The sequence below is a fragment of the Equus quagga genome, chromosome 14 (genome assembly GCF_021613505.1).
Source record: "Equus quagga isolate Etosha38 chromosome 14, UCLA_HA_Equagga_1.0, whole genome shotgun sequence".
In the NCBI taxonomy this organism is placed as follows: Eukaryota; Metazoa; Chordata; class Mammalia; order Perissodactyla; family Equidae; genus Equus; species Equus quagga.
Window position 1 is genome coordinate 13,783,846 of NC_060280.1, and position 19,187 is coordinate 13,803,032.

Genomic DNA, 19,187 nt, shown 5'->3' on the forward strand with positions numbered 1-19,187 from the left:
GATAATTCTTTATAAACAATATTAGAGAAGTGAATACTTTTCCTTCTTCCTGTGTAAACCATATTAAAAATTTTTGTACTTTCATTGGTACAGCTTTGAATGAACGTTTATGGTACTTGAAAATGGTCTATGTAATTCCAGCGATGCCTTCCGGTTCTAAGCTATAACTTCTTTAGTAGAGTTTAGGCTTTTTAATTATCCTGGGCCTGGGGAGACAGTGTGCACAGTAGGTTTTTATACATGGAAGGCTATCAACATCTGCTGACATGTTATCAAAGGATAGCTTCGCTAAAGATGCTTGGAGTGTGGGAGGTGTTTAAATTTCTGGAACCAAGAGAGCTTGTGCAGAATCCTGTCGTACCTGAACGTCTGCTTAGGGAGTTTAGGTTTACAACCCTCTTGAGAGAAGCAGACAGATACACTGTAGGAGATGATCTTTAAGTAGCAAAGACATGTTTTTAAACAATATACTTATTGTAGCATCAGCTTTAAATTATTAGGAGAAATAATATAATAAATGTATCAAAAATTATCAAAATTATTCTTTGCTCTATGGTCTAAAAGACTAGTTGTGAGGCTTAGTGGTCTATGGTAGTAGGAGCTACTCGAGCACAGGCGAGTGAAGCGATGGGAAGGTCTATCTAGTTGTTTTTGCCGGGAACGTGTTCCTTGACCACTTGGGTACTTGACTATTTTTCTGTCTAGGGTCTCGCTGGAAATCCATGTCCAACCAAGAGAAGCAACCTTATTATGAAGAGCAGGCCCGGCTAAGCAAGATCCACTTAGAGAAGTACCCAAACTATAAATACAAACCTCGACCGAAACGCACCTGCATTGTTGATGGCAAAAAGCTCCGGATTGGGGAGTATAAGCAACTGATGAGGTCTCGGAGACAGGAGATGAGGCAGTTCTTTACTGTGGGGTAAGTGTTGCTGAATTTAGCCACCTAGGCTTTCCCTTCCCAGTAAGAAACCGCAGGATGGCTCCTGGCAGTGTGTTTGGGAAGAAGATTAGGGAAGGAGGAGGTTGTGACATACCGAAGGGGCTCGGCTATGGCAATCTTTGCAGTGTCACAAGCACACAGCCTTGAAGCATGGCTCCTGCTCAAAGCAAAACAAACCTACAACAGATTGCTCCCAACTGATCATCCCTTTCATTGTCTTCCAAACTCATCTAAGATGTTCAGTGCCCACACACACAGTTTCTGGTAGTTTATTTACGCAGACACACAAGGAGAAAAAATAAAAACTAACCTTAAGAAATCCCCAGAAGCTTTCCAGCTTCTCTGGGTGGTGCTTCTGACTCTAATCACAATAGTCTGCTTTTGTTGTGGGATCTACCACAAGATAATTGGCCTTGACATTGGTTAGAGGACCTCATTTTTGGCATAAGATACAGAACTCCTGTTGCAGTAAATTATTCTGTGGTGCAAGCAGTAACAATGTGGATTTTCTTGCTTAAATCAGAAACTAGACATGTTTTTGATATCTTCAAGTCTGATTTCATGTCATTTTGTTTAAAAATTAGGTAATAGATTTCTGGTATAAATTTCGACTTGGCTGACTGGCTGTCTGCATTTAAAGGAGGCCCCTTGTAACCACAGTAGTCAGGATAAGTGGGGACGCAGATGCCTCTAGGTCCCAGCACTCCTAGACCGAGAAGCTCGGGGAGATGGCAGACCAGGGGACCATTCTGGAGGCACTGGCCTGAGGCAGCTGGAGTCAGATTGGAGAGACACTTGGGAAAGGGCTTGAGAGAGAGAAGTGAAGTAAGGAAAAAGGAAGCTGTATTCACTGTGAACCAGAAGGAGAACTGAGGAGCTGTGCTATGCCAGGGAAATAGGAAAGCCTCACTATAGGTGAAGAAAAGAAATGCCTTAAAGGAGAAGGAAAGAATTATTCATTTTTAAGGACACTCAAAAAATAACCTCATGGAACAAAAAGCTGGCTTTAAAAGCATGTGTTTAAAAGCATAAAGTTAATTTGGAATAGTAAATAGTCAAAAATACCAAAAAAAAAAAAAACGGCCCATTAAAGCAGCCTCGTCATGAGTCTATACAATGCGCTCAAGGGTTAGAGGAGGAGCATGGGCTCTGGAGAGTGATGGCTGAGCTTCAGACACTGACTGTGCCGCCTACTTGGGCAAGTTCTTTAACTTCTCTAAGCTTCTGTTTTCTCATGTGTGAAATGAAACAAATAATAGTACCTATCCCATATGACTGTTGAGAGCGTTTAATGAGGCACTGCTTTTAAAGGTCCTTTGTATAGTAGTTAGTACAGTATCAATAAATAAAGGTGAGTTCCTATCATTGTCATTACTATTAAGTATGGATTTACTATCACAGTACAACTACATTTTGTCACATTAGATAATCATTGAATTTCTTTACACAGTGGCAGAACCTTTTCGAGGTAAAGAGAGGCTTAAGCCTCCCTGTTATTTGAGGATCCCAATATATTACCAGATGAAGATGTGCCAAAATAGGATTATCACATTTTTCTGTATTATAAATGTTTTCATTTAAAAAAGTAATACTTTTGGGGCTGGCCCCGTGGCCGAGTGGTTAAGTTCGCGCGCTCCGCTGCAGGCGGCCCAGTGTTTCGTTGGTTCGAGTCCTGGGTGCGGACATGGCACTGCTCATCGGACCACGCTGAGGCAGCGTCCCACATGCCACAACTAGAACCCACAACGAAGAATACACAACTATGTACCGGGGGGCTTTGGGGAGAAAAAGGAAAAAATAAAATCTTAAAAAAAAAAAAAAAAGTAATACTTTTAACACCAAAAGTACAATGCAATATAATTGAACTATTTACATGCTAATTAGGGGATTTACGAAAAATACCAATTCATGGTGCACTTTAGGAAGTATAGTTGTATGTAACAAAATACAAATTTAAGAGTGTGATAACTGTCTTCTTTTAATCCTGCTGGCATATTTCTGAGTGTAGTCTCTTTGAAGAGAGAATGGAAAGTTTAAACTGGAGAGCCTTTATGGCTCCCACCCTTCTCTCCAGTCGTGGCTCCTGTGTATCTAGGGATGCAGAATGGGTCTCCTTTGTCATAGTCTGGAAGGCTATCACAGGTGCTGTTTTAGTTCCCTGCTGCTTATTTGAGAATATGAGATGCAGTAATTCTATTTAATTTAGTCCTCTTTACCAAAGGATGTATTGAAACATCTCTGGATCAAAATACCTAAACAAATGGCAATGCATGTAAAATAAAAAACTCAGTAGCATCTACCATTTATTGTCTACTGTATACTAGGTATTTTAGATATACAAATCACATAATCTTCTAAATAAGAAATGGAGTCTTCAGGAGGTCCAGTGCCGCTGAAAGATGAGAAAGCACGAGTCTCCGTCCAGGTCTCTGCCCCTGTCGCGCCGGCTGCCTGAGGAATCGTCCTGACCACGCTGCCTCAGAATACGCCTCACAGCCCTCTTCTGGCACACTCACGAGCACGGCTGTGCTATTTGAGGAGGAGCTCCTAGAATCTAGAGAAAAGAGGGGCTTCGATTGTGGTGTGTGGTGGCATGAAAGGAGCTTTGAAATTTAGAGACTATGGATTCTGCTCCCGGTAGTGTAGGAAGTCCTATAGGGAAGGATGCTTTTGGACTGTGGAACAGGGCTACAGATGTTCAGGACGTGACCAGAATGTCTTATTCTTTAATCTTCAACATGACTACTCTCCTTTGCGTTGGTAATACTTGCTACATAAAGCCAGGTATTATTTCCACTTAAGGATTCATGTTTTCTTTTAAGTAGTTGTATTTGATAGATTATTAACTCCCGAGGGTTCATCTTTGGAAATTGATCTTTCGTAGACATGAGGCTATTACAAGAGGGAAAAACAAACAAGAAATTTAAAGATTGCTATTGACTTCTTGAGGGAATGGGGTGAGATCAATTTTTATAGCTGATTTTGAAAAGACATGCATAACTTTCAAGCCAATAAAATTACACATAGTGCTCAAAAATGTCATGCATTTTACCAACGATACAACTAGAAGTTCAGTGAGTTAGTTTTTTTACTTAGCTATTATGAAATGAACTTAGCAATAATAGGAAATGGAGTAAGGTTAGCTCTTACCTTGGATTTAACCCTTTGATTGACAGGTTATCAGAATTTTGTAATAATTCTGATGAGTACTATTAATGTTGAAATGATACTCATTAAGGTGCATGTAGCTACAATGCTGTCTTTTCCCAAAGAACGATGGCCGAGTGTACTTCCATTTATTTGAAGCTTATTCAATAATTCACCTGTGAACTAATAGAGAATTATTCAGATATTATAAAATATTAAATTGGGGGCTACTTTTTGAGTAATATTAATGGTAAATTATTGAATACTTACTATGTGCTATAATACTGTACTGAGTAAATTATATAAATTATTGCAAATACAACAAATTTACAAGATAGGCAGTATCTTCCTCACTATGGGGTTGAAAAACACAATGTTCAGGGATGTTAAATAGTTTATCCAAGGCCACACAGCTAGTAAATTGCAGAGCCGAGGTTTAAAGCAGGCTTTTGTGAATGTGAAACGTATGTCCTTTTCACCATTACACATACCTCTCCATTAGAGCCTACAGATTGTTTAGAGGCTGTACAGCGTAGTGGTTAAGAACATCAATTCTGGAGCCAGACTGTTCTGGCTACATCTGCTTCTTCCTGGCTCTAGGTGCTAATGCATAGCCATCTTTATTTCTCTGGACTCTCCACTTGCCCTTGGGAAACGTCAATTCTCTGTACCTCGGTTTCCTCATATATAGAATAGGGATGATAATAATACATAAAACATTAGAGCCTTCTAAAGATTGGTTAATTTAATATATCTAAAGTGCTTAGAACCATGTCTGGCATATAGTAAGCCCCAAATTAGTGTAAATATCATTATTCTAGAAAAATAATGCCATGTGCCAAGGATATATTCATATTATAAAGAATTATATTCTACTGCCTTATGCTATAAGTGATTTGAACAATTTGCCATTTTGATCTTAATTCTAAAGAGGTTGAATCAAACCTGTAAGATAATATAATTGATTAGCATAGATTAGCTGCACTATTTTCAGTATTGTCCTCCTGAAGAGAAAGCTGGATTAGAATCTCTAATAGGTAACGTAAAAAGATTGCTATTATTTCCATTACTTATTGCAATATCAGCTACAGAGATGTGCAACAAATAGGCTTATCTCCTAATGAAACAGACTTTGTTGCCTTCATTTATAGATGGTGTAAATGTCTGAAGGATCAGCAAACAGGGAAGCTTTGCCAACATGAATGTGTAATTCTGCTGCAATTGGCAAAGCTACACTATATTCCAGAAATACTCTTGTGATTTTGAAACCATGCAGCAATGCTGGCCTCTATCAGGGTCAACTTACACTCTTTACTGAAGCTGGGGGGTAGGGTTCTTAGCCATTTCTGCTCATGTCAGCTGTGTGTGTATACTTTTACAAATATCTACAACTTCTGTTTTGATGTGCACATTTATTATTTGTAAAGCCCAATACTTGCCAGCTATTCCTGTTTGTGAAATCTGCAGTGTTTGAATTTTGACTTTGCAATTGATCTGTAAAGGAAGGAAAAATGCTTTTTAGGAAAGTAATTTCCGATAGACAAAGCTTGAGTCTGCTGGCTGGATTTTCCATTTTGTTAATTGATTAGTCAGTCAATTGGTAAGGGCCTATTTGAAACTAACTATGTGCCCAGCACTGTACTAAATTAATATAGTACATGAGGCATTGATTCTGTACACAATGAGCTTTCAGGGAATGCTATAGTCAGAGAAGCCAGACACTTACATGAATAGATAAGCAAATAATAGTTTGTTATACACACATACATACAGAGAATACATTGCATTGTGCTGTGCATAATGTATAATGAAGTAGTAATTTTGTTTTTATAGACAAGAGCAAGTAAAGCTCGGAAGAGGAGAGATTACTATGCATTAGGTCCAACCAAAGGCTGTCCTTGAGGAAGAGGACTTGAGGTTTGGGTAGGGTCAGGCAGGTGGAAAGTAGGGGTAAAGACTCCTATTTTAGCAAGAAGGAGAGTGGGGGAAATGTGGAAGTGTTCAATAATAAAGGAGGTGAGCCTATGAATTTTCCCTGGCAGTAAAGAAAAGTAAGATAGGCATGGTGTGGCAAGATTTTGGAAACCTTTGAAAGCCAGGCCTTTTCAACTATAATTAGCTATGCTCACTTAAATGTTTTGGCCTCTTATTATGCTGATAATGACAATGAGATAGCAAGACCAGCATGACAGTTAGCTTATGATTTTGCACCCACAGAATCAGCGGTACCTTAGAAGGAGCCTCGGAAGTCATCTACTTAAGCAGCTAGCGGTTATACGAGTCCTGAGTTCTGCTCAAAACTCTTCCAGGGCTAGAGAGCTCACCACTTCCCAAGAGAGCTAGTTTCTTTGTGGAACATTTCCTAATGCTAAAAAATTCTTTTCTCCTAACTGAGCCAAAATCTGCCTTTATGCTACTTTGTAGATTGATTCTAATCCTCTTCCTTGGTCTCTTCTAGAACAAATATCTTTGATATTTATGAAGAGAATCATATAAGCATCTAAAGATGATTATATTCACATCCCTTCTCTACTACCCTCTTTGCTATATATCTAGTCTCATTACATCTTTTCTTCTCTAGGATAGGTTACCTAGCCTTTTCATTTATGTTCCTTCTCATTCACTAGTTCATTCATTCATTCATTCATTCATTCATTCATTCCATATATTCAACAGATTTTTATTGAGTGCCTCCTATGTTTCAGGTATTTTTTAAGCTCTGGGGCTATATCAGTGAAAACTCCTGTCCTCATGAAGCTTACGTTCTCGTAGAGGAAGTTAGACAATCAATCAATCAATGAGTAGATAAATATCAAATAAGTGCCTTACAACAAAGTGAAATAGAGAAAGGGGTAAGGAGTTTCAGAGGGTGGAGTGCAATTTTAAACAGAGTGGCTATAGAAAACCTCACTAAGAAGATAACACTTGAGCAAAGACCTGAGGAGGGAGCAAGCCACGCAGACATCTGGGAGAAGAGCTAGGCAGAGAGAACAGCGACTGCAGAAGTCTTGAGAGAAGGTTGATTGCCTCGTTCGAGAATTAATGAGGCCAGAACCATAGGAGCAGAATGAGTAGGTGGGAAGAGTAATAGATGTCAGAAAGGTAATAGGGAGCCAAACTGTGAAAGGACTTGGCCATTTTGAAGATTTTGAATTTGGCTCTGAGTGAGATGAAAGGCATGGAAAGGTTATAAGCAGAAGAATGCTGTGATCTGACTTAGGTTTTAAAAAGATCTCTCTATCTATTGTGTTGAGTATTGTCTAAAGGGGCATGGCCTTAAATAAGGAGGCAGGCTCTTACAATAAGCCAGATTAGAGTTGACGGTGGTTTGGACCAGGGTGTATGGGTGGAGGTGGCAAGAAGTGGAGGGATTCTGTATATATTCCCGAGAACAGACCAATAGGATTTGCTAATGAATTGGATATAGGGTTTGACAGAAGGAAGCTTACCAAGGATTGGCTCAAGCAACCAGAAAGATGAAGTAATCATTAACCAAGATTGGAAAGGAACAGGCATATGGAAGAATGATCAGGAGTTCAGCTTTGCACCTATAAGGTTGAGATAGTACTTTGACATCCAAATCAAATAAGGAGTCTTATATATATATAAGGTATGAATCTAGAATATATATATATTCAAACATGTATATATGAGTCTGGAATTTAAAAATGTAGTGCTTACTGGAGATACAAATTTGAGAGTTGTCCTCATATAGATAGTATTTAAACCTGCGGAATTGGACAAGATCACCAAGGGAATGAATTTAGATAAAGAAGAGAAGAGGTGCAAGGACTGAGTCTTTGGGTACTTCAATATTTAGATGTCAGGGAGATGAGGAGGATGCATCAAATGGGCTAAGAAGGAGCAGCTAATGAGATAGGAAGACCAGGAGAGTGTGATATCTTGGAAGACAAGTGAATAAAGTGTTTCAGGAAGGAGATAAGTGATCAACTGAATCAAATGCTGCTCGTGGCATGGGTCAAGTAAGATGAAGGCTAACAACTGACTTTTGAATTTAACCACGAGGAGATCAGTGGACATGTGACCTTTACAAGCTCTGTTTCAGTGGAGTGTTGGGAGTGACTGAAGTGGATTCAAGAAAGAATTGAGTAGAAGAAATGTAGAGAGTGAATATACACAATCTTTCAAAGAATTTTGCTTTAAAGAGGATCAGCGAAATAGAGCAGTAGCTGGAGAGGGTAGGTGAGTCAAGAGAGACTTTTTGTTGTCTTTTGTTTTTAAAGTAGGAGAGATTATGGCATGTTTATGTGTTAATGGGAATGATGAAGGAAAGAAGGAAAATTGATAATGCAGATGGGAACCACAGTTGCTGGAGCGAGATCCTTAGTAAGCGAAAGCAGATAGAGTCAGTGCACAAGCAGACGCTGGCCTTACATTGGATTGTGAATCGATTCAAAACCCAGGAAGGCAGGCAGAGAATTTGGAGCACGGTTAGAGGTAGATGGATAAATGTGATGGTGGGAGCCTGTGAAAAGTTTCTTCTAATTTCTCTATGAAATGGAAAGCTGGGTCATCAACTGAGAGTGAGGATCAGGGAGGAGAAGTCAGACATTTGAGGACAGTTGGGAAGCCATGAAATAATTATCTAGGAGAGTAGAAGGGGTGGGTTAGGAAAAAGTGCAACATGATGGCTGAACAGCACTAGAGGCCACTTTGAAGTTCATGCTCATAAATTTAGAGACTAGTAAGAGTGATACAGTGTGTTTTCACCAGCCAAGTTCAGCTGTGTGGAAGTAGTCACAGAGGAGGCAGAGAGTTTGAGTTTTGCCATGTAAGGGAGTGGAGAGTATCTGCGAGAGAGTGATTAAGCACAGAATTTATTCTGGGTAAAGAGGTAAGCGAGGACACGGGGGGCGGGAGAGGGACAGCGAAAACTGATTGAAGGATCAAAGAATTAAAGATCCTCATGGGGTGGGAGAGTTGTTGACCTGGGGAATTAGAGGAAGAAAACTAGAAAGATAAGATGTGGTGGTCAGAGAGTGGGGTGTGTAAAATTGAGATTAGGGAGGGAATACAGTTGGAAATGACAAGGTCTGCTGTATGACAAGAGAGTGAGCAACTGATATAAAGGCAGGGCCAGGTCATCACAGGGGAGAGTAGGTCAAGAAAATGAGATAGCAGATATTGGAATGGTCATCTATGTGGATAGTGGGTCATCAAGAATTATGGCAGGAGCAATGTTGGAGAGAGAGCAACAGTGAGCCAGGAGCTAACAACTTCAAGGAATGAGGGGGAACGACCAGGCAGGAAGTAGATGGGGGGACAGTGGGTGACGCAGTCTGGTCTCCCTCCACTATCTAGTAGTAGGCTTTTGAGTATCATATTTGTCTCACTCCAGGAAATAAGTTGTACAGATGTTTTGTTTGTTTCTTTGTTTTTAGTGTTCCATTACCAACTTAATGTCAAAACGCTGTTAAATGTGTGGGACCCAGTTTAGAAGAGATTGCTTCTGATTCAAATTGCTAAGTATTTTTCTGATAGTGTGAGCTTGCCTGTCTTGCCCCAATCTTGATATGTGATAAAGAATTTGTGACGTGAGGAAGGGTTCAACTCCTGGCTGTGGTACTTGTGTGGCCTTGAACAAACAACTTAAACTCCCTGAATCTTAACTGGTTACCTCATCTGTAGAAGAGGAGTCAGAATTTGTGCCTCTCAGGTTATTGTGAGGATTAAAGAAGATAATGTGAAAGCATCTAAGCATTGCCCCCAGCACATAATAGGGGCTCAACTCAAATTTGATAGATTTATACATGTGGATATTTTGATTAAAAAATACTGCAAAAATGACCACCTATTCTTTGTGAAAAGAAAATGTCCCTTGTGAAAATAAAGTGTACCATTCAATAATTTGTGTATGGTATGTAGAATTTATATTATAGATTAGCTCACCAAATTGGGAAATCTGTAAAATGGGTTAATATTGCAGTAAAATTTCACTCTACTCTCATTATGTGATTAAGGCAAAAATATTTTTATTGCAATTATCCAAATTCAGTAAAAAATTTAATGAGGCATTCACTACCTTGGGCAGGCTAGCATGAAATTTAATTTGTTTAATTTGCCCAAAACTTAGGAAGCAAGAAGTTTACTGTTTTTAGAATTTGATTCTATGAGATGGAAGCCAGTATTTTATAACATGTTTCTACACACAGACTTCGGTTCCTATATCATCTTCTTCCTTCAGGCAATAAAACAATCACCATGAGCATCATAGAAAATGGATCACTATCGAGTGCTTATTGTCAACTGGGCACTGACAGGATCTATAAAAATCAGGAACTCGTATGAGATACAGTGAGCGCAGTGTGTCTGTATTCTTCCTGTACAGGAAAGAGAGCTGGAATTCAAGTCAGGTGACGGTTCAGAGTCTGGCTCTGCTGGTTAGGGAATGCAGGGCTTTAAGCAAGCCTTATTTTCTCCATCTGAAAACTGGGAATAGTAATACCTCCTAGAGTTGCCGTGTTAGTTGAATGAGGTAATGCATCTGAAAATATTTTATACATTGTGTTAGTTAAAGGTTAAGGAATCATTGTTATGCTTCCTAGTGGTTGAAAGAGGTTGTTAAATACAGCATTATCGGATATCTCCCAGACTGATTCCAGGCCATTTCCATCATTGCTCCCTCTACCAGGCAGGAAGGCATGCAGGCCTTTCTGAGGAAATTATGCTCCTTCTGGACACGTCAAAGAATAGCTGGTAACTGAGCTACTTCTTCATAGATTCAGGGTGTTTTCTTCTTAGAGTGAGGTGGATAGAAAGTTTCAATCAGCCAGAATTGTTCAAGTGACGACTGACCCGCAGCCGTGGGTATTAAGGTGTGGAAGGCCCTTCCAAGACCTCCCTGACCCCAGCTTTTCTAAAAATGGAAACTGACGCTCAGAAAGCACAGTTACAGTGACATTTTGAAATGAGTTTAAATTGCGATGACTGTCCCTAAAGACTGAGAAGCACTTGGTGAATATTGCATCCATGAGAATACTATCTCAGTCCATACCCTGAGCTAAGTCATAGGTCTTTCATCCTTCCCACCAGTTATAATGCCTCGGCGGAAGTTGAGAGACAGATAGCCATGTCTCCCTGCAGAGGGAGAGACTGACCTTCAGGTAGGGTCTGGTAAGTTTATTTGAACTAGAATAACATTGTCACGGAATGATCTGGTGTGACCAGGCCTTGGCACCTGCTGGCCTCTAGGCCAAGGCAATGTGTGCTATTCTGTAGAGCAGCAGAGCTCTCACTGCTTTCCATTCCTGACTCCTCCAGCCCCAGCTCCAGCCCTGGGCCTCAGGAGTAATGACAGCCAAGACGATCCTTCCACAAGCGGGAAAATAGAAGCTCCTTGAAGGAGTTTCCCTACAAATTCAGCCATGGAAATAAATCGACATTTGTGTGGATACCAAATGTGTGCTTTGCTAATCTGGCTCTTTGGGACATACTAGGTGCTTTCTCATCTTTGTCTTTTCTCTGTGCAGTTCTCAAACCAAGGTGAAGACACAAGCCTGCATAACAGTGTCGTTATAATGTGGCTCGTGCCACCAGTCTATGTTTTTTTACTGTTCTTGGAGATCTTAAAAAATGATCTTACACGTAACTTTGTGAAATTAACTATAACGTTTGTTCCAAATGCCAAGCATTATCCAAGCTTTGCCTATTTGCCAGGTTGTAAGAACCCTGCTTTTATGATGCAAAACCATCCACAACTTGCTCCATTCTATTGCTTAACTCCCAACTGTAGCATCAAGGAGATTTGCAGGACTCCTCCAGGGAACATTTGTCATGTTTTGTCATTTGCTTAGAATGTCAAACAGGGCCCCCTGTTGGAATGTGTGAGGGATGAATTGCAATGCCTCACAGAAGAACGTAGATATAGACATTTCCCCTGTTTTATTTTGTTTTTTGACTCTATACAGGCAACAGCCTCAGATTCCAATCACCACAGGAACAGGTGTTGTGTATCCTGGTGCTATTACTATGGCAACTACCACACCATCACCTCAGATGCCATCTGACTGCTCCAGCACCTCCGCCAGCCCAGAGCCCGGCCTCCCGGTCATCCAGAGCACTTATGGTATGAAGACAGACGGCGGAAGCCTAGCTGGAAATGAAATGATTAATGGAGAGGATGAAATGGAAATGTACGACGACTACGAAGACGACCCCAAATCAGACTATAGCAGTGAAAATGAAGCCCCAGAAGCTGTCAGTGCCAACTGAGGAGTGTTTGTTTGCTGAATTAAAATACTGACATTTCACCTCCCCTCCCCCAACAAAAAGTTCTTAAAGAGCCCGCATGCATTTGTGGCTCCACAATTACATCAGCAGAATGGTCTTAATTGTTTCGTAAAGTGTGAGACAGATTAAGTTTTCCCTGATTTTTCATGAACTTGAGTTTTTTGTCGTTATTGTTATTGTTGTTGTTGTTGTTTTTTTAATTTAGGTGAAGACATATTAAATATGAGACACCAGGACTTGAAAACTTCTCTCAGCCCATAGCTGTCTTACAAGTCTTATATTTTTGTCTTACTTTTTTTTCTTTTGGATGTTGATAAAGGGTTAAGTTACTGTTTTAGATGGGGTTAAACATTCTCACTCAGGTATGCTGTGCCGGCCTACAGGTTGTGAATGTGTTTTTATTCTGAATTATTTTAGAAAACAACTGAGGATTTCATGTTGTGAAACAGAACAAGTCCATGGCGTGTGCAGCTGCATGTAGAGCGTATTCAAAAGGCCTCGGAATTCCATTGCTCCGTGTGTAGAGTTGAACTTTGAATGTGCCAAACTTTTTCATAACTTTTGAATCTTAATATTTTGAAAGTCTTAAAGGAGACACTGCAAAGTCTTAGACAATCTTTGGCATCTTAAAATAGCAAACCACACATTTTTTTTTCCAGAAAATGGTAAAGTACTCAGGAATCTGGAGACAAGATATTGTAAGGAATGAACAAGGTTGCCACAGTGCATGTACCCAATTGTGTTTGCCTCTTGACGTGCCATCGTTGTGTGACGTGGTATGACGTACACACACAAGAGTGATCACCACACCAGATACCAACATGGTGGTCTTCTCTGCCTGAGGCCACCTCTCACTACATCCATTATCCCTTTGCCTTTAACCCTGACATTCAGTCTTAACACATTTTCTCTTAAGTAATTTATTCATTCCAGAATGTCAAGGGTCCACTTACTATTTATTTAAAAAAATTGTTGGTGGCATTAATTTAATAATTCTTGTTTTTCACCCTCCTTCCCCAAAGAACTTTTCAGCCCTTTTCACCTCCTTCTCCTGCTAGATACGAAAGATTTACATAGTAATTTTATGTCCCCAGGACATCTGGAAGCATTTCTGATAGAAGATACTATTAAATACCTACATTGTTCTTTTTACACACGAGTGTGTATCTGGCTGCAGAGCTGTGTGTTGGATGCAGGTGTACAGTCTTACACTTCAACAGGTATGCCCCTGAAGTTTGCTGTGACCTCAAATCTTTTGCCAGAATTTCCCCCTAATTTAGTTCAGCAACAGGTGGTAGGATCTGCATCAGTGGCATTTTCCCTGAATGCCATTCAGCGGCAAGGGTCAACAGTGGTGACTGCCAGGCAGGAGAGTCCTGCAGCCAAACCTAAAGCCCACGGCTGCGGGCCATGGAGGAGGCTATGGTGATGCTGTCATGGGCTGGCACCTTTACTCGGAGTTGCCTTGTCCCATCTGGCACCTCTAGGGAATTCTTTGCAAAATCCCCAGGATGCAAGAAGCCACATGACAGCCACAAATCAAAGTTAGAGGCAAATAGTCATGATATATCCAGAGTATGAAAGAAAACCATAGGGAAGGAGAAGGAGGGGAAATACATTCCCTATGTGGGATGTTCCTACTGTTAACTCTGGGGATAGATCACTCCTGGGGCAGCAGACGAGTTCCTCTGGCTCACTCCCGCTATCTGTGGCTGCAGGGGCGGGGCATGCCTACGTGTGAACAAGATTAACTGCACTTGTCACACAAGGATTTCTCTGGAGATGTGCTGATGGGCTGGGAGGTAGTGAGGTTTCATTCCCCATCTCCTAACTACAGGGAGCTCGGCCATGCTATTTGGACCTTCCTGAAACCAGGACTGATTGCCTATGGGGGGGCCTCAACTAGAGTGGTTCAATGGGAGAATGTCAGCGAATGGGACAGTTCACCTCATGGGACAACCCAGAATCTGATCACCAGGACATAGGAACGGCCCCATCAGATTTCTTGAGCCATTTTGTCACTTGGAAGAAAATAGTGTACCTTCATATTTATTTAAAGAGTGCTCAAGGCCGTGCCTCATAGCAATAAATAGGTCTAGCCAGGACGATATGGGCTATGCCATTAGCTGGGAGTGCTCTCTATAAGCTGGTTAAGGTACTGATAGGAATGTTTGTTCTTAATATTGGGTGGGGATTGTAACTTTGTTTTTGTACATTTATTTCAAATGAGGAGGAGGTCATTTTTCTAAAAAAAAAATGAGTATTTATTATTGTCTGACTGATTTCTTTTGATTCTATACCTCTCCTTCTCAGTTCGTTCTCGTTTCTTCTCTTCCTATTGACCTTTGCTTTTGGCCTCTCCCCCTCCTTTTTCATTTTGTTGCATAGGTAGTGTGCTGTATGGCTAGCATTGTATTGTATGTAATTAATTTTGCACAAAGGCAAACATTTAGAATAGTAGGTTAATTTTGTTTGTTTTTATGACCATGCCAAAATAATATTCTGGGCTGGTGGAGAACAAAGGACTGTTCTTTAGGACTGAAACTTGATTTTGCTTCTAGTAAAACAAAAACAAAACAAAAAAACCCCAACAAAAAACACACACACTCACAGATGTTGTTTCATAAGTGTTATAAGCACTGGATATAAATGGTATTTTTTATCACTTCTGACTAATGTGAAACTTGTACGACAACGACATGAACAAAAGTCATCTGTTTCGACTCGTGTGGGCTTGCCTCACAGTTGCCGGATTTGAGTCATTTTTATGTCTTGTTATTTCATTTATTTATGCAAAATACATGTGTGTATGAACACTTTGTTTTAGCTCCAGCTCTGCCTCCGTACTGGGGTTCAGTTACTTCTAGCCGTGCTCTTAAAAATGAAAGGCTATTCAGGAATGATCTGATTGTAAACGTCTCTTTCATTGGGTCAAACAGTGATGCTGTATTTGAATCTAAATTCTGCGCATAAACAGTTTATTCTATTTATTAGCCAAGCTTGGCTCTAAATATCCATGGAAATTAAGAATGACAATCATAGGGATCACTTCATTTTATTTTCAGTGGGGCTTAAACAAAGTTTTTATGATTTTACCATCTCATCTTAGACTTTTCTAATTGTGTAAATATAACATAGAAATAGAATTTATTTTTGGTTCATGAATACTTAGTGAGATATAAGTTATGTATTTCCTTTTTGTTCTCTATCCATATATGTTGGTCCAGACTAGAAGTTGACGAGTCACTGTACCTCCTGGGGATAGTGAGTGACCAGGCACAGTGAGAGAGCCGCGTTCCACCCGGAGGCGGGCCAGAAGACCCTTCTCTTGGGTTCACATGCAGTTTAGAACCCACTGTCCACAGACTCAGACTTGTACTTTTTTTTCTTATAGAAAGTAGATGAATTGAACACACTAAATTTCCAGTACAGCTGGGAGAGAGTCAATTTGCTTTGTGAATCCACGTCAATCTTATAAGGTAGTTCTGTGACCATTGAATAGTAGTAAGCATGAATGCAGTTATAAAGGCAAAAATCAGCCTCTGAGACTGGCCATTAATAAAAGTCCTACCATGCCAATTAGATTAGACAATGTTCATCAACTTCTTTTCAGTGTTCCCTGTTTCATAATATCTTCAAATCAAAGATAAAAATTATCTCCATTTTGTTAAAGAACTTACAGGATCAGAATTTGCCTTGTCACTTAGAATAGGGACACTGGCAGACAATCCTCTCCTAAAAAAAGGACCACATGGAATAGGAAGGAAAGAAAGAAAGAAAGGAGGAAAGGAAGAAAGAAGAAAGAGAGGAAGAAAGAAAGAAAGGAAGGGACGAAGAAAAGGAGAGAAAGGAAAGGTCAGTCTGCGCACAGGAGCAGCAGGCAGGCGGCTTCTGTATTTCATTGGCAGATACGATGCCGAATCTTTTCCAGGAAGGTACGAAAGCTGTGTTGTTTCACAGGTATTCTGCTCACCCTTTTAGGAGCACATCAGTTTGCTTCATTTGGGATTTGATACTCCCCAGCCTTGTCCTCAGGCCTGATTGGATTTGCCAGGGTCTTGACACCGACTCCCAGGCCAAGTTCTAAATTCAGGTGTGGGCTCACAGTGCTATTGAGCTTGTCAAATGCTGGCCCTCCGTGAACCGTTAGCCCCACTGGAGCCAGGGGTGTTTGAAAAGGGTGTGATCCCTCTAGGGCTGAAATTAAAGGCTTCTTTCTTTTCCTTATGAAGCCAGGCTGCTGCTTTGGAGCCCGCCCTCCCGAGCCAGGAGCACAGGCATAGCTGAAAGCGGGGATTGTTTCGAGGAAGCCCATCTACCCCAGTGGGAAGGCAGCCTGGTCACTGGAACGCCACAGCTGCGGCTGCTTCTCTCAATTTACTCATTTTGCAAAGAGGTGACCCCTACCTACTCGTTAGGGAAAAGAAAAAGAATCAGTAGTTCTAAACCATAGGAGAAGTCCTGTACCAAGTGCCAACAACCGCAAAGAATGCAGCTAGACGAATGTATTGAAATTATTACTGGGTCTTCCTTTTTAATGAGAAAATGACAAAAATGATTGCTGTAGCCTTGCCTGATTTTGTACACTTTTGTCTAAGGACTGAGTTGGCACTTAAGCTCACTTCTCAAAGTATAATAATAATATTGTATGACCTCATTTGTCCTTTTACAGAAGCACTTGCATCATTTCCTTAAGGCCTCTGCCCCCGACATGTTTTCTTCCTGAATAAACAACTTCTATCTGTTATTCCTGCCGACCATGTTCTGTGTCTGATCCATATCCTACTGAGTGTATCCCTCCGCTACTATCATTGCAAATCTTGATATGCAAACACATTTCCCTTTCTTCCTCATCCCACCTTTTCCTTTGGGGACAGACTGCTTTCCAAAAGCTCGTGAAGGAGTATTCAGAATGCTGGTACCTTTGGGGCAGGGCTGGAGGGGGCGGGGCAGGAAGGTAAAGCTCAGTGCAGACACTGCTTATTGGTGTCCGTGGCAATATGGAAGCTTGAAGGCAACTCAGTGACGTATCTTGCTCGGTAGTTTCTTATTCCTGAAGAACCACAAGCATAAAATGAGGCGCCAGTGCTGGTGCTCTTGGAGTATGGGGGATGTGCAAATATTTAACTGTTTTGTATGCTGCACATTGCAGGTCTGCTCATGTGCATTCTCCGTTTGTCTTCCTTTGTCATATGTGTTTTTGCTTTTTTTGGAAGTGCAGTCTTTATTGTACCTTCTCCAGCTTGTAGCAAATTAGAATGCTTAGCATTTATGTCCATTCATTATTGTATTTGCCATGTAAAATTTTTATTACCTTAGACAAGCTTATAAGCTGTTACTACATAACTTATCTTACTGTAACTCTTTTATTTCCCGACATTGTAATTTGTTTGTGATGTATATTGTGAGATTGTATTCTATGTTAATTTAATCAGCACAATTCACTGACATGCTGGACTGACATGCTGGCTGCTGTTTCAGAGTGTAAAGTGTGTGTAGGGCAGTTGGGACAACTGTAACTCTGTTGTCAAGGTACTGTGCTTGGGTTCCTCTAGCAACACTGCGGGTGTGGCCCTTGAGATGCTAGGGGCATTCACTACGCCCTCAAGCAAATGTTAACTGCAGATTTCCTTTGTAGAAATTCTATGTATAACGCAGGTACCTACTTGGCCCATGGCTGGTAACTATTTGGGCAATTAGAAAAAACAAAAACCATAAAAACTAGTGTCTATTGCTGCTTTGAATATGTTTGAAAGTCTGAAAATGTAAATAGTTTATCAAAAAAGAAATCTTGTACAGTCCAGTGTAAAGTTTTTAAATGACCTTAAGGGTTGCCATCACATCTTTCTCACACTCTCCTCTCGATGATGGAAAAAAAGTTTGCTAAGGATTAAAGAAATGGGAAAAAAAAAAAAAACCTCTTCAAATTTAAAGGAATGAATCATTGTTCTTAGCTTTGTTGCATACACAAACTTCTTGGATTTTGTTGTGCAGTATTGACGTGAGATAAAACTCAACATTGAATAATCTTTCAGTGGGACTTTTCAAAGTCTTCCCCTCCTCTGCCTCATAATTAAGGGAAAAGACAAAATTGAAAGACACACTGTCTTTATCTATCCTGGTGTATGTTGGCACCTTAGCTACTTTTTTTTTTCCTTTTTGCACAAGGTGCTTTCCTGATTTGTTAAACATGCCATCTTTGGGTGATCATGTATATGCCATGACGGGGCCCAGGCCCCTCAGGGGAGTGTCTATGAGAACTGCCTATTTATGCTCATTTACCTCAAGACTGTCCTCTCTACCCTTAATCTAGTCGTCATCACTCCATCTTTTGTACTGCTGTTGACACTTACAAATTAAAGATAAATTTTGTTTTATGACCTCTGTGTACGGCCTTGTCTGTGCCCTGCAAACTCTTCCCAACGGGGAGCCCCGTAAGCCCTGGGCTGGCCGCACTTGCCGCTGGAGCCTGCAGAGCTCTCCCGCTCCCGGCCTTGCTTCTGCCTTGCTGGGAGGTGGGCCTTGGGAAGCCTTCAGACCCCTAAGCCTGGAAGGACCCGCCTGCTTTTCTCATTGTGGAGCACTTGCTGCTGCAGCAGGAAATGCTTGTGCATTTAGATGGTAGGAACAGGATCCAAGGTGGATTTTTGTCAACAGAAGACGAGAAAGAATGTCACTTCCCATTTTCCTGACTTCTTCATGAGAGTGAGACAGTTTATAAAATCTCTTCGCATCCCAGGGTAGGAGCGAATCTCAAGGGCCAGTCTCTCCTCTGACACCAGCTTCTACAAGCCCAGCAGCCAAGAGTGGAAAATGCCCCCTTCTGGAACCTCTGCCTCCACTGTGA

The 19,187-nt window shown here is 40.8% G+C and overlaps 1 protein-coding gene across 28 annotated transcripts in view; it reads left to right on the top strand.

Annotated features, from left to right (window-relative positions):
• The window catches only part of SOX6 (SRY-box transcription factor 6), a 572,550-nt gene extending 553,830 nt beyond the window's left edge, over nt 1-18,720 (top strand). For 27 of the 28 annotated variants that reach the window (XM_046637752.1, XM_046637768.1, XM_046637749.1 and 24 more), the window contains 2 exons: nt 706-922; nt 12,019-18,720. In XM_046637752.1, the coding sequence (XP_046493708.1) occupies nt 706-922; nt 12,019-12,322 (521 nt within the window). In that variant the 3' untranslated portion in view covers nt 12,323-18,720. Of the gene's footprint in view, nt 1-705; nt 927-12,018 lie in introns of those variants that run through there. The other variant, XM_046637777.1, reaches the window with a different exon arrangement.
• The last annotated feature ends 467 nt before the right edge of the window (nt 18,721-19,187 follow it).